Here is a 16,044-nt window from a genome sequence, read left to right on the forward strand (position 1 = left end):
AATATTACCAGATTTATTCTTTATAAGGACCTCAGTAGAAAATGCTGAAAGAGGTAGAACATTTAAAAAATCTGACATTTCTGCCTCTTTCATCAGATTTGTTTCTTGTATTATAAAATATGTCTGTTAAACATGATATATCATCTGTTGTTAAACATGATATATCATCTGTTATGCAAGTTCAGCTGATACAAACATACTTTTATTTTTGTAAGATAAAGATTTTTTAAATGGTCTTTAAAATCTACACTGATTGACCAGGGCCGTGTCCAGACTTTTTTGATCGGGTGGCACACGAGGGGCACTGACTTGATGTAGAGGTGGCATCAGGTATATGTCTCAGTGTTCCAGTCATTCATAATTCCAATACTGTTTATGGACCCCAGTTTGCAGAAATATTCAAATACATTCAAAAACACATTTATACCACAAGAAAAAAACGACATGTTTTTTGCCCCAAACTGCACTGGGTTAGCATAAGGGGCATGTCTGAAAAGAGGAGACTCGTGGGTACCCATAATCCATTTTTTTCGTTCACATATCTTTAAAATGGCCATGCCAGTTTTTCCTTCGCCAACACTTATTTAGCCCCCTTCCTGACATGCTATCATGACATGGTTGGTTCCAATGGATCACCGTCATTTAGTTTCATACGATACCAGAATCTTCCCTATTGCTTTAAAACGGAGCCTACTACAGTACAAAAGGTCAGGATAATGGGAAGGCCATTTAGATTTCAGGGACCGCCAGGTTTTTTTTTTTTCTTTGTCAGAAAATAGTAAAAATAAAAACATCCATCAAAATTTCTCAAACTTTGAGACATCTTTGTCCAGCAAGCAGTCCGAAACTCTATCAATTTCAATTAGAATCACCAACTAGGGCTAGTATCTAGGGAATTTCTGGCATTGTTGCTTTAAAATTGACTCTCATCAATTCTGAAAATACTTGCCAGTTAATTGTGTAATCTTTAATTTTCTAAACAATTGATCAACTAATGTTTTCAGCTCTAGTAACTCGCAAATTGGTCCGTTCTTTTCTGATACGTTCTTCTCTCTCACAAATAACACTGAAAGATTGTTTATTTTCTTTGTCAGACCTCGAGCTGGGAGGCAAGTCATTCATATCCACTAGAAGTCTAACACCAAACATTCAATAACAATGCTCTGTTGATAAAATGGCCAGAGGAGGAGAGAGCAGGAGGTGAAAAGGCCTATCTGTTAAAGTTGAGCAGGTTTACGGCAGGTCAGATAAATGAGGACCTCAAACCGAACCGAAGGGAGTGACTCAATAATGGACAAAAAAGTGGACACGACACCATATATCCCCATAAGGACTCTGATGCGTCTTTTATCGCTGCCATAAATTGAGGTAAACTTCACATGTGGATGACAGGTAACACATGAAGGCAGCAGCCGGCTGTGGAGAGATTTATAGTTGCTGAAAGGTTGAGCTCACAGCTTCACTGAGCTGACAAAAGTGAGAGTTCACTAGATATGTCACATGATACCACTCACACATGCAGTGTGGGTGTGTGTGACTTATGGTGGATATTATCATCCAAAGCACTCTGCTAAAAGAACATCCATTTTAAACAGTATATTATGTCTGTCACTGTGCATAATATACATTCTGCATTTCAACATGAAGTGTGTTCAAGCAAAGCAGCATCACAGTTTACATACAGAGAGGGTGATGACAGTTGTGCATTTGAATGGTGGTGAGGATGGAAGTGCATGGAATAAGGTCTGAATAAGAATTGTGAGTCCCTGATCTGGACCAGATCTTTTAAGATAAAACCTGGTACTGTACAGACAAATTCAATTAATTCAATTATCGATTTCTTCTTTATTAAGTGCCTTTTTGTGAAGAGCTGTTGGTTGTTCTTTTAATCTGTCGCTTGACTTTTCATGTAGGCTAACGCCAACAGGTCAACATTTTCACTTATCCAACACCTCAATTAATGAAAATAATGAATAAATTCCACTCAGTCTTAGTTGTAAAACAAGTGCAGTGCTAACACAGTGTTGAAGAAAAAGTCCAGTTCAGGTTTGCTGTGGTGGTGTCAGTTTAATAAAGCATGCCGACATCCTGGTGAACTTACATACACAGAGCAGGTCTGAGTCCGTAAGCGGACCCAGAGCAAATGAAATGAGGTACTTTTATACATGGACTAATACAATGGACAGTATGTTAATGGTAGCCATTGATCACGCAGTCACCAGACTTAACATTATTAACATCGGAGTCAGAGGGAAGTAATACAAAAGGTAGTGATCAGACCAAATGTGATGGAGACAAAGGGCAGGAAAGGTAGGTGTGGGCGTTTGGTCAAGGGGGAAGCAGACAATAAGAATACACATTTAGAATATGAAGACCAAGGGACACAAACGGTAGGTGGGGTCGGCGGCCACATGTCCTTTGGGTAGCATGTCTGGAGAATGTGAATTGTCTTCCTCAACAGTATTAGCACATTGTCCATTATACCTTGCCAATGCTCTAGCAACCTTAAATAGCATACTAACTAGTGCTGAAATTATTAATAAGTCAATTGATTGTCATTTTAGCCGAAATTAAACTTTTTTGACAGTTGAATTATCATTCAGGAAAAACTAGTCCCAGCTTCTTGTGAGAATTAGCCGAATAAACAAACATTTCTCATTTCTTTGCGACAATATATGAACTAAAGTAAATGTAATATTCAACAGGTAAATCAGTTTGATGCTGCCATAGTGCGAAGGTGCTGCATGTAATGACGATATGCTACACATTACCATGTTAGACTTTTAATTTGAGGCACGTTTACATTTTAATCAGCATTAGCTGACGATGTAGAGCTGCACACAATTTTAGGACATGCTCAGTCTCAGTGTCAGCGCCACCTTCAGGCCAAATGTAACATTATTAGCCACACAAGTGTTAAAGATATATAGATGGCAAACTTCCCACTTTTGTTTTTATACCATTTTCATCCATCCAGATTTTCTTTTTATTCCAGGTATATAATGAGCACCAGCCTAAAATATTCAAACCCAAGGTGCCATGTTGTATATGACTCCAACACTGAGATCTCGACTAGAATTTAAAACCAAGTTCTGTGACTTTGAAGAGTGTTCAGCAGCAATGCAACATATATTTATAATGATGATGGATCCACCAGAGAATCTGACGAGTGAAGAGACTGCAGAACTGCACAGAACAAAATAAAGAACTTGCAAATGTTTTATGAATCCCAGAGTAGTTTGCTCATAAGGTGAACTGACCTTTTTGTTGCACATTATAGGTAACTGTTTTATAGTCAAGGATTTCATCACCCCAGCAAATATTGTAACATTACATCAGAACAAAGCATGTTCAGCAGCCCAGTCTGTGATGTTTTATACTAACATAAACCAAAGATAGGTGTGAAAGATCAGTTAGTTCAGTGCAGTGAGTCTAGCTTTCTCTGATTCCCACTCTTGATTCTTGCAGAATCAATCCTTTTTCGGGGGGTAAACAGGTCAAATCTGTACTTCATTTTCTCACACTTTTCAATAAGAATAATTCAGTCTTTGCCACGTGGTCTTCCAGGCCTTCTGACCCTCATTGCACCGCTGGACTTTGAAGTTTCCCGGGAGCACTACCTCTCTGTGGAGGGGAACCGGGGCAAGTCATCCCTCAGCGACATCACCACTGTCATCATCAACGTGACGGACGTGAACGACAACGCCCCAGTGTTCGGGCGAGGCGACTACAGTACAGAGATATCAGAGGATCTGACGCCTGGAGGCCTGGTAATGAAGGTAAGAGACGCATGCAGAATGACGCAGGTGTATATATACATAAAATGCAAGGTAAGCGTACTTCAAGTATGTTACAAACTGGTATAAAAGCTCAACTTGTGGCTCTAGAAACTGCACTGTTCTTCACACCCACCTGAAACCCAGAATCTGCAAGGCTGAAACAAGTTGTTGTCTTCAAAGTGTTACACTCTAGCAAGCTGAAAAGAACTAGCGAAGTGAAGGTCATATTGAATAAATTACTTCATGATGAATTCTTCAAGTATGCACAAGTATATAGAGAATATTGGGCACATTCATATATCATAGACACAAAAACATCAGTAATCTTTAATTGAATCACTGAATTGAATTGGACTTTAAATGAAATATATTTCCAAGGTTCAATTTAGCTGAAGGGCATTTCTCTGTTATCTGTAACTTCAGAGCAGATTTTTCTGTGTTATGTTTTCCGGCCTCAACACACACACATGATCATGCATCAGCACACACATACCAAAGGTGTTGCATACAAATATTTGTTTGTCATACAAGCAAATACACCCGGATTATCTCAATCCACATGCACAAACACACACAAATGACAGCGTCTGACACCTGGCTGCTCGCCGGTGATTCAGGTAATGAAAAAGTAAAAGATTGCACACAAACAAGTTGAGGACAAACACAGAGAGCTCAACTCGTGAAAAATAGCATAATTCTATACGGGCAATAACAACATGTAAGCATGAAATGATCAGGCAGTCTGTTGATTATGTACATGTGTAGAAAACATGCACACACACACACACACACACACACACACACACACACACACACACACACCGACGCCTCAGCCATCATCTGTCAGACCAGTAGCAGAGATAACACAGCAATAACACAGCTCAGTGGTTCGCTGATGGTGGGACCATGGCTGGGTGATGAGTGTGTAATCATATGGTTTCATATTTGACTCTTTTTTTTTCCATCTCTCAGTTTTCACCATTTAACTGCATCATCATGTCGCTGTGTTTTAACAGTTTTCACATAAATGGGGAAGCGTGATTTCTCTCTCAGCCGACAGGATGAGGTCATGATTTTATGCACGACATCTCCATCTTAGTGACTCATCTTTGTCGATTATTGAGCCCAAAAGTCTTTTTGTAAAACAAATATGCCATTGAAGATTATTATGTACATCCTGTTTCAGTTGTGTCATGAATTTTCCAGAAATGAGTGTCAATATCCTGAAACAAGACAGATGATAGAAGAATTATATTTCATTCTACAAAATTCTTATAACAGTGTGAATCTTACCACACATTTTTTCGTTAAAAAAAGAAAAAAGACTAATTAGAGACCATGTCATGTCTTTAACCCAGCATCAGATGTGCTGTTGTGTAGCTAAGCATAACCTCTGACCTTACTTTATGACCACTCAGCATTGTTGTTACTCTATTGAATCACATTTGTTGGATGCTAGAATTATAACGTTTGGATCTTTGGTCTGACCTCTGCCTGACCGCTATCCCTCAGGAGGAATCAAGACAGAAGAGAATTTCTGTACATGGCATGAAGTGATGTTATTCTGCTCACATTTCACCTTTCCTTTTGTTCCCCAGGTGACAGCCACTGATCAGGACGGTCCCATCAACAATCTGCTGCGTTACTCCATAGTGAGCGGAGACCCTCTGCAGCAGTTCTCTATTCACTCTCGTAGTGGAGAAATCAGTGTCCGCACTGCGCTGGACAGAGAAGAGGTCAGTGTGTTTCTGTGTGTGTTAAATCAATGGAAAAGAACAAGGAAAAACATAGATAGGAAGATTTATTTTATGTTGTTTCATTTTTCAAACAGAGATACAGAGGGGGATTCATTTGTAGTAAAATAAGCTGTGAAACAACTAAAAAAGTAAAAGAAACAACAACCCAAAAAAAAGGAAAAAGTGTACAAAAAAGAGTTAAATAAACACCTCTCTCTCCTCTCCAGATCCCTCATTACTCTCTGACGGTGCAGGCAGCGGATGAAGGTGATCCTCCTCTGTCCTCGGCGGTTCTCATCACCATCACTGTCACCGACGTCAACGACAACCCGCCTGTCTTCTCCCAGATAAACCACAGTCTGCTGCTGCAGGTATGACAACCAGAACCAGATCTCAGATCAGTTTGTCTACGTGAGAGCAGCTCAGACTCGCATACCCGCTTACACATTCACGTCAGGGTCAGGTAATATAAGGATCTTCAAACTTGTTCCCTTCTGAAAAATATGGCACCCATGTGAAATGTGTAGATCTAAAGGTTTTGATTATGCTTAAGGAGCCTGTTTGACCACACGACCAAATGAAGCAACGGATTATAGTAGTGCCCAAGATTAATTTCCCCTCTGGAAAAATAGAGTTTACTCTACCACTCTACTCAAACTGAAATGTTATCAACTGAAAAATGAATTGAGAAAATGTAAGCTCATTTTCTATGGGGAAACATTATTCAAAAAGTCTCACGTTTTGTTTTATAACGTAAAATCCCACACACTGATGGCGTCTAAATACAGGGCAGGAGAAAGTTGGACAAGGTTCTGACCGAGGGTTGTTCAACTGCTATTCGGGAGGGTCAATTGCTCTACGGATTGCCACATCCAGGCTAAAGTACCCTGGCTACTTCTCCTGTCTGTACGATATATCCAGTGTGGTGCTACAGGCTTCAGTTGTTAGAGAAAAAGTGGCGGGAAACAGGCACATCATGGCTAAGCAGCAACAACGAGTGAAGTTGAAATTCTGGTGGGTAAACAGTTAACTCTCAACCGGATGTGAGAGTCTCTTTATGTCTGCACAGCAGGTTGGATGTGTTGGCATGGTGCTACAGCCCACGAAAACTGATTTATAAATCTTCTATCGTTTCTCTCTATTTGCCCAGGGAGCATCAGAATGCCTCATTTACAAGTTAAAATTGTAAAAATGTGTTCCTGCCAATTATTAGAAGTGTGCTGTTTTGCCTTCAACACTGTTTTATTAATTTATTTGACCCCTGCGGGACACAAAATAAAATATGGAAAAACAGCTTTGGTTTTGTGTTCAGAAACCAACCACGTTCGCAGCCCAAAGCAGTTAAAAACGCGTTGGCACGAAGCTGCCTGCAGTAGAAGAAAACACAGCCCTCACACAAACCACTGCATCAACAAAAAGTCCAAAAGCAAAAAAAAAAGTAAAATAAAATTCACCCAGAATGCTCCAGAAAGAATCGTCTGCTCATCAGCTCCTCCAAATAACCTCTGGTGTCCCAGTGGGGGGGAAGCAGCCGTCGCATTCATGTGTGAAATTTGACAACTCATTGGAAAAGTATGAACACAGGGACTCGCTTTTAAGGGAATATGAGCAGAACATGCAATTCCTCATGAAAAGCCAGTTTAGTTCATCTGTTCATAATGTGTCGGTAACCTGAAAAAGCTCATAACTTTTAAAGTATTCCCAAAAACAGCCATCGCTGTAACCGTCTACCTGCTCTGCTCCCGACTGCCTAACAAGCTGATAATGAAGACAGATGAACTAATGACTGGAGGTAATTGAAGAGAAATCACTTAAGATCAGTCATCCTCTATCAATCTGTCTTCTTGTATCGTTATAACTCTCTCTTTCTCATTCTCAAACACACTCCAGTGAAAATATGCTGACCTGTAAGTGCTGCTCCATCATAGCTGCACAGCGCCCAGAGCTCATTAAAACTGCGTTCTGAGAGTTCAAGAGTGAAACTCTTCAGAGAGCCAAAACCAGAGTGAACTTTATGGGGATCAAAGACGCAGGCGAAGATCCGCTGACGTGATTTGTTGGAGCTGCTGTGTGTGTTGCTTGCAGGACATCAGTGCTACACTTTTACCTACAACCTCTAATTGCAGAGACAGGCCTGCTGGTGTGGCGAAACCTTCAACAAATAATTCCCCTCCACTCTGCATGATCGCTCATATTGCTGCATACTTCAGTGCGACATATCTGCCCACACAAGTGTGTGTGGGTTCATGTTGCAGTGTTGTTTCAGCCACACTGGCTGTTGCTCACTGACAGTTGAAGTTCTCTCTGCCAGCTCTCTATCACTCTACCTGCTGCAGCTCTGCCAGCCCACAAACTCCCATCCAGTCACAGAATAGCTGCTTCACGAGCCAAACGTCTGCGCTGTGTGGTGATGAATCCAAACTCTGTGATATCATCCCATCTGCCAACGTCTCCGCAGCCAGCTCATGAAGAAAGCTTTGATTGCATTAAGCAGATGGATGTTGCTGAAGCTGGGAGAAGGATTTGTCTTTTTTTTTCAGACAGGTGTTATAGGTCAGTGGTGGCGGCGCCCTCTGTGCTAAAGCCATCACATACCTTTGTTCGACTATTTGCCACTTTTATGACTGGCGCATCTGTTGTGTTGAAGTGTTGCCGCCCTATTAGGCTGCAGTCAAATTTGAATATATTTCACTAAAAGCAGCAGATGGACAGGTAATTCTGTACCTTTGCAGAACGTCCTCAAAGGATGCAGGAGCACTACAGCACGTTGTGTCTGTGTTGATTTACTGCTGATATCCTGGAAATGCTGAGTGAAGTTCGTCTTCGCTCCAGCATGCTAAACACACACATGAATACCATGAACAGGATGTAACTCCACTGAAGTGATCTGCTCAGCTCTGTGATGCGAATCTGTCACATGTTTCTGTTGAGGAAGGTGACTTAAAAAGTAATGGCTTTGATTTTGTACAAGCATCGATTTGATGATTTGCAAGATGTCTTGGTTTAAACAACAAAATTTGGTGGAAAAGTGAAAGTTTCTATATCAAGATTAAATGCAACCTTTGTTTCAATTACTATATTTCACATAAAGTTTAAACCTGTTTCATATCAAAATATAGGAAGTTAAAGCTACAATTCCAGAAGAATCTTTAAAAAATCAGAATAAATATAGAAGTGCTATAATCCCATTGTGCACAGTGGCTCTAAATGCTGTTGAAAGAATGATTATAAGCAACCTTTCATAAACATGTAAGAAAAACTGTGCTTTCTGGCGTTATTCACCATAAATGCCCTTGTGCTGTGTCAAGACTGGTGTCTTGGTGTTTTCAAGAGGTCGGGGTCAGTGTGGGTTGCCACTCTGCCAAACCACTGGCCTGCACAAAGAGTCTCACTCCTAAATATGACTGGCCAACTTCCTGTACGTTCCTCACAGTCTGATGAAGCCATTCTTTGCTTTGTGATGCATGCTCTAATTGAAATTTGAAAGACCACGCCGGAGGTGCAACATGTTTTAGCCCATTAACTCCAAATTGGTTGTATTTCATTGCTGCCCTCCTCCCAAATAGATTGATAACCCACCTTCCAGGGAACCACAGCTTTCTATTAATTTCTGTGTGCCATGAAAATCAACAGACAGAGCCTTTTAAGATGGCTTTGGATAGGTAATCAGTCATAGTGAACAATTTACTGTCCTGTGGTGCTTAAGTTGCAAGCACGGACCATTTTCTAAACTTTTCTTGGTAGCACAGTACTTTTAATATTGATGAGCTATGTCGTTGGAAAGTCAAATAGAAAAGTTAAAATAAATAAAACATGCATATTTTATTAGGTTAATGAATAGGGGCGCCCCTGCAGACACTTGCATCGGAGCATCCTTCAATGCACCAAAGGTAAGGGCTTTGAAAACGGGCACAACCACAATATCGCATATTGCTAGTAAAGCTTTGATAAAGTGAAAAAGCAAAATGTTTAATGTTAGTGGTTACTTTTGAAAAAGTACTGACATGAATGGAAATCAGTGGCTGCCAGGAAGTATGCAGAATGATTTGCAGTATTATGGCCTGGTAGATAAAACTAATGATTTCTTACTTCCCTTTTATCTCCTGTAGAATGAAAGGCTGCAATGAGCTCCCTCGAAAACAAATGCACTCTCATATATTATTTTTCATATGTTCGATTTCATTCTCATATAGCCACCAAAAATGACTATAAGCACACAAAAAACACAACTGAACGCCATAATCTTTATGAAAGTAAACTTTATTGCAGTGCCGCTGCATTAAAATGGAAATGAATCAATAGAAGTAATAAGACTTAAAGTAAAAGGTGAATTAATAAAGCTGGTCTCCTGCAGGAGGGCGAGTCGGTCGGCAGCAGCATCCTCCAGCTCGTGGTGACGGACAAAGACACTCCCAGGAACGGACCGCCTTTCTCCTTCCACATCGTCAGCGGCAACGAGGATCGCCGTTTCCACGTCGACCAGGGAGGCCTGCTGTCGCTCTCTGCTCCACTCAGAAAGAAGGTCAGACCACAACACCAGCTCAAGATACAGGTAAGAATACTGTGTATGACTCTACGCTGTGTTTACTTCAGAGTTTGATTCACATATCACCTCCTCCAAGTAATCACCTCTTTTTCACTCTAGCGTGAGTTAAGCTTTAAGCTTTAAGCGCCTTTCTTATGCTGTTTTGACCCAGTGGGAGGATACAAATCTATTTTCATATTTGCTTAATCTCACATATAACCCCTGAGATTCACATCTTCATCTTTTTACTGGAATCTCATGACTATAAAATGACAATTCTCATATTATGAAAGAAACAAAGTGTTTACTGGAGTCCTGGTTCAGTGGTAAAATGCTGATTCACTGCAGTGTTCCTCATGGCCTCGGTTGCTCTGTTGCTGACGGTGCTCTCAGGAGAGGTGGCAATCACATTGGCACGCAGAGGAGGAAGTGGTAACACAGTCATTTTCATTGTGTCAAGGGTGGTTTTAAAAGTAATGCATTACTGCAATCACATTACATTTTTCTGCAACACAGTAATGCAACTAAATTCAGTAATCACATTACAACAATCACGTGAGCGACTTCCTTTCTTTCGAGGAGGAGGATACAGCTTCCTTTGACACTGAGATCACTAAATATTTGAAGTTGGGGTCAGAGATCCTGAGCAGTTTCCCTATCCATAAACTTCAACACAGCAGTGCTGTCTATTTCACCTGTGCAGAGGCTCTTCAGCCCGGGCAGTCTTGTGCTGACTCCGAGGAGCAACAGGTTGTCTGACAAACTCTTCCTGCAGTATAACCACTGCTATAGTGATAAACACGTCGAATAAGCCATAGTCTGGTGATGGAGTGAGTTCTTTTGAGCGATGTTGCTGAGTAACAGAAATTAAATATAACAAGCAGTGTACCAAATTACTTTCTACAGGGAGTAATTAAGACTAACATCCTCAGCACTGTTCAGGAGTGACCTCACAAACCTGAGCCTGTGGTGCTTTAGATTCACAGGGAGCTAAAAGGTTTTGACTTCAGACTGCCGATAATTGCATTTTCTTGATGTGGGGTCACAATTTCTGCTTATTACCATCACAGTTATACAGACAGGTATGTTTTGTCCTTCAGGGATCATGAAAATTGTATTATTAGAAAAAGCCCACTGCTGCGAATTTAATAGCATTCAAAGTTATAAACTAACTAATAGTATAAAAAATGACTAGAATCCTAGAGTAGAGTTGAATAAAGTTTACCCTGTTATCTCTTCCCACTAGAAAAAAAAGGTTATTATGAGGTTACAGCCTTTAAGGCTGGTCAAGATGATGAACTGAAAGCATTACAGTACAGCTGAATATGCATATGAGTGGATTGCAATACATGGATTTTGTAGGTTGGTACTAAGGCTTTTTGGCTTTAAAACTGCTGACAGATGATATTTTGGTACAAATTCTGAATTTTTTATTTTGACCTTTTCCGTGCGTAAAAATATGTTTTTAGCCAGCCTCTGGTCAGAGTACGAAAAAGTCCACATATACAGCATTTGGAGTATCATAGACACATATTCAGCAATAACAGTAATAAACTCAACATTATATCCGTTATGCCTTGTTGTCAACTTTTTTCTGCCTGTGACTCCTCGCATGTCTGTGAGTTGTGAGCAGTTCAATCAAAGGGGGATTTTTCTTTTTCAGATTGTTCTCAATCATTTTCAGAGGAGGTTAAAAACTACTTTGTATTTTTACATCAAAAAAGCAAATATTGCAGAAATCTTTGAAAGGCAGACATAATAATAACATAGGAATCAATATGAAGCTGGAGCCAGCAGGCGCTGAGCTGGGCTTAGCACAGAGACTGGGGGAAAAAGCTCTGTTCACAAATTCTGCTTACCACCTACCTCGAAAGCTCAATAATTAACCAGTTGTATCTCAATTACGAACAAAAACCGAAGCCTAAAAACGACATGTGGTTTTCTTGGGGATGTGCATGGGACTATTTCTTTGCAGACAGGAGTGACTCTTTAGAGGAGCTGGTAGGTGGATTTTGTTTGTTTTTGACAGTCTAGCTGTTTCCCTGTTTCCAGTCTTTATTCTAAGCTAAGCCAAACCTGCTTTTAGCTCCAGCATTATATTCACATTACATATATAAGAGGGGTATCGATCTCTTCATATAACTTGCAACAATTAGGCAAATCAGCATACTTTCCTAAATATCAAATTATTCCTATAAATAAAACTTATGGCTCCCACTGTCTTACAGTTACAAAATCTGATGTAATAAAAAAAAAGGCAGGTATGGTATTAGTCTAATCTTTGTGTTTTGTGCTATCAATGTACCAATCAGGTGACAGACAGCGGGCATCCCCCACTCTCCTCCATCTGTGTGGTCAACATCAATGTCACAGAGCAGAGCAAGTATCCTCCCTCTGTGGTGCCTTTGGAGGTCTTCATCACTACCTCCGGCGGGCTGTTTGCCAACCGCGTCATAGGCAGGCTCCACGCCTCAGACCAGGATCTGCAGGACGTCCTGACCTACAAGCTGGTGTCAGAAAATCCAGACATGGGGAGATTCTCCGTCGACCTGGCTGATGGCAAAATCTGGGCGGACGAAAACCTGGAGGAGGGCTCGTACTCCCTGAACGTCAGTGTGACCGATGGGAAGTTCAGTGTCTGGACCGGGGTCAGAGTTCATGTGTGGGCGGCTGACCAGAGGGTGCTGGACTCTGGCCTGACATTGCAGCTGGATGGGTTGACACCTGAGGAGTTTCTGGGTGACCACTGGAGAGGCCTCCAACGCATCCTAGGACAAGCTCTGGGTTTACCCAGGCAAGAGCTTCACCTGGCCAGCCTGCAGAAGCTACCTAATGCCAAGGTCCTGGAGGCCCTGCTGATCTGGAGGACTCAGAGTGGACACATCCAGTCTCTGCCAACCAACAGACTCGCAGGTAATCAGTCATGATAAATATTCAGCCATTCAAATTTGCTGCCACAATGAGGGCCTTGACCCTAGTCCACCCCATAAGAAAAAACGTATTCTATGATTAATGTATGAGAACTACACAATAAGGCGGAAATATGATATATAATGCATTTTAAATTAAAAAGATTAGATTCATATTCATCTTCTTGGATTTGAAAATGACATGCAATCAAGTTCCAGATTTAAGGTACTTTTCTTCAATAGAGTAAGACTCTTTGAAAGCCATTCATTTGGACACAAAGTACATCAGGTAATCCCTGCAAGATGAAGAGTCTCTTCGAATGTGCTGTCTGAAAGCTGAACTCTTTGATGTAGGTATTATATCGGACATCGAGGACTCTCTGGGCCTCAGCATCCTCAGGGTGAGCCACAACGGGTGTCTGGGTACCGGCTGTCCGCCTCGAGGCTGCAGGAACGCCGTCCAACTGTCAGGAGGAAGACTGAGCCATTACACCACTGCCAGAGCCGGTTACATCACCCCACAACACACCTGGGAGAGCATCTGCCCCTGTAACGGTACGTCTGTCTGTCCGTCTGACTGTGTGCATTTGTGTATGTACTCGTGCTTTGGAGAGGCGTTAATGAGGGAGAGTGCATGCGGGTATTGATGTGAGCGTGTGTGAACCAGAAGGAACAGCGATTGTGAGGTTCATAGACACACCAACACACAGCTCATTGCTCTCCTCTCAGACGCAGCAGCATCTTCCTGCTGCTCCCACAATCGATCCGATTCAATGCCTCAGCACTGAATAAGAAAATGAGCCGTACGTGCACTCTGGCAGAGTAATTTCAGTCAACTCTCTTAACAGCCACACAGAGCAGAGAGTGCACGTTCTCCGCAAGCTCAGCCAACTGTGGATGTAGGTGTGCAACAAAAAAAAAAACACATGAAGGTGTTAGTGAGGAAAACTGAAGTGAAGAGAGGTTTACTTCCAACTACATTTTGCACCTTTTTTGTCTCTTTTTCTTTCTTTTGTCATAATGGGAAAAAAAATACATTTTAGTCTTTTAGGTTTTGTATTTATTTTTTATTTCTACACAAAAGTACAAGGATTACAGAAGACAATGTTCAGTGAATTAAAAGAAGGAGAGGTGCTGCTGAAAGGCTCAAAGGAAGATAAACTTGTTACATTAATTATTTGTAAAAAAAAGCAATTAGGGGACAAATTATTAATATAAATTGGGAGAAAAGGACACTTGTTTCTTATTCATGTTGTACAAAAAGTAACAATACTTCATAACTACAAACTAGGGACACTACTTTTGTAACACAGATAGTAAATGAGGGGTGATCCTACCACCATCTGCAGTTTATTTGAATCTTTTGCTGCTGTGAGTGGACAATAACATCAATAGCAAAATCAAAAGTCTTAGTACTGACTGTGGGAGTACACTTAGGTTTTCAGTATGTAGTACTATTCACTCTAAACTTAGAATAAGCATAATAATAGTTATGTGGATTTGTGACTGACAGCTCTTTTTGGAGAGTTTTGTAACTTTTCATGTTGCCAGGAGGACACTGAGACTTCAGTTGTGGGTTTGAGGATGAAGTTAGTCTCAGAAGAAAGAAAAGCTGAACATGAGGATTAGCCGGTTCTGTGGATTCCCCTTATTTCTACTGGACTTTCCGAGCATAAAGGCCCCTTTTCTGTCACTCGCTGAAGTCGATGAAGGTGTAGCCTTCTTCTTCTTACCTGTTAAAACACAGGGAACAAAGGTAGTAAATCCCCAAGATTTCATACAAATCACTCAGAATAGTGTGAATGTGGGCACTCTGTTAGCTTCTGTTACAGCCGACAGAACATCTAAATCATTAAGCGGCGGCGCCACCTCGCCGGATCGTCCTCACTGATTTGTGTTGGCATTCCTGTGAGGATTAGTGGTGTGAAGACAGAATAAAAGTCAGCTAGGGGCTCTCCAAGATGTATACTCATTATCAGTTTGTTTAGAGTCTTCTTCCCTCAGGAACATCTTCTTAAAGCGTTATCGCCACTGTATTTTGACTATATCGGATACCTCTTTGGGCTTAAGAGACTCTGGGGTTCAGCGATAAAGAGATGTCGTGTGACGACGGAGAACAACAAAGAACAACAAGTATCTTGTAGCAGTTGCACTAACGGTGTCAAACTCCAGTTTATATTAATCGATATTGTAAGTTAACTGCTGATTATTTTTTTTCTTCAAATAACAAAGATCATAAATATAATATGCAATAAATAAATACATTAAAGAATAACATTTAATTAAACATGAAAAGGTGGCTGTTTTGAGATGTCTTAGTTGCATACGCTGAACCTTATGTAATCTTATTCAAGCGGACTCCAGTCATGGAAACCAACCCATAATTGTGATTATAGATTTAGATTTGAACCTGCTAAACCAAATACTGAATCAATCACTCAAGTGAACATCATCAACAAAAGTTTGACAGTCTGTATTCAAAATGTAAAAACAGGGTATACATTTAGCCACCAACTCTGGATTTTTCATATATTAATATATAATTACCAACTATAGTTTTAGTGGCAAAACAATTAGTCGATTAATCATTTAAAATGCAATTTAGAAAAGCTTTATTTCCCATCATAACTTTTTTTTTTTTTCAACACTTTTTATGGACTTTATGGACTCTGAACCTTCACTCAATTAATTAAAAAATAATAAACAACCTTAGAAAATTCACAAGAATGATAACCACTCTCAGTAAATAGTGTTGCACATTATAAAGGTTATAAAGGTTAGCTGATTTGACAATGTAAATGAAGAAACTGAAAAAAGTCATTATACAAACAAACAGGAGTTATTGAATTTTGGACCTTTTTATGCATTCAAAGTTTGATTGATTTTGATTAGTGAAAGAGTGGCACTTTTAGAGCCGAAGTTAAGTTAAGCATAAGTTACCATAACGATTTAGAGACACTTTTGTGACATTGAATACTCTGGCTTTCATTCATTCATCCCGCTTTGTAGTTCACCCCTCTGGTGACTTTGAGTCACAAACAAACCTTATCGATCTAACTGTTGTTTTTTATATTTCCTTCAGAGAGCAGTGTGGA

The 16,044-nt window shown here is 40.4% G+C and overlaps 1 protein-coding gene across 1 annotated transcript in view; it reads left to right on the forward strand.

Annotated features, from left to right (window-relative positions):
* Positions 1-16,044, forward strand: part of fat2 (FAT atypical cadherin 2) — a 110,740-nt gene that overhangs the window by 64,588 nt on the left and 30,108 nt on the right. The window contains exons 17-22 of the mRNA XM_051420689.1: positions 3,568-3,779; positions 5,378-5,515; positions 5,743-5,886; positions 9,870-10,067; positions 12,353-12,953; positions 13,304-13,504. Coding sequence (XP_051276649.1) covers positions 3,568-3,779; positions 5,378-5,515; positions 5,743-5,886; positions 9,870-10,067; positions 12,353-12,953; positions 13,304-13,504 — 1,494 coding nt within the window. The remainder of the gene's footprint in view (positions 1-3,567; positions 3,780-5,377; positions 5,516-5,742; positions 5,887-9,869; positions 10,068-12,352; positions 12,954-13,303; positions 13,505-16,044) is intronic.

This window comes from Dicentrarchus labrax, unplaced genomic scaffold (assembly GCF_905237075.1).
Source record: "Dicentrarchus labrax unplaced genomic scaffold, dlabrax2021, whole genome shotgun sequence".
In the NCBI taxonomy this organism is placed as follows: domain Eukaryota; kingdom Metazoa; phylum Chordata; class Actinopteri; family Moronidae; genus Dicentrarchus; species Dicentrarchus labrax.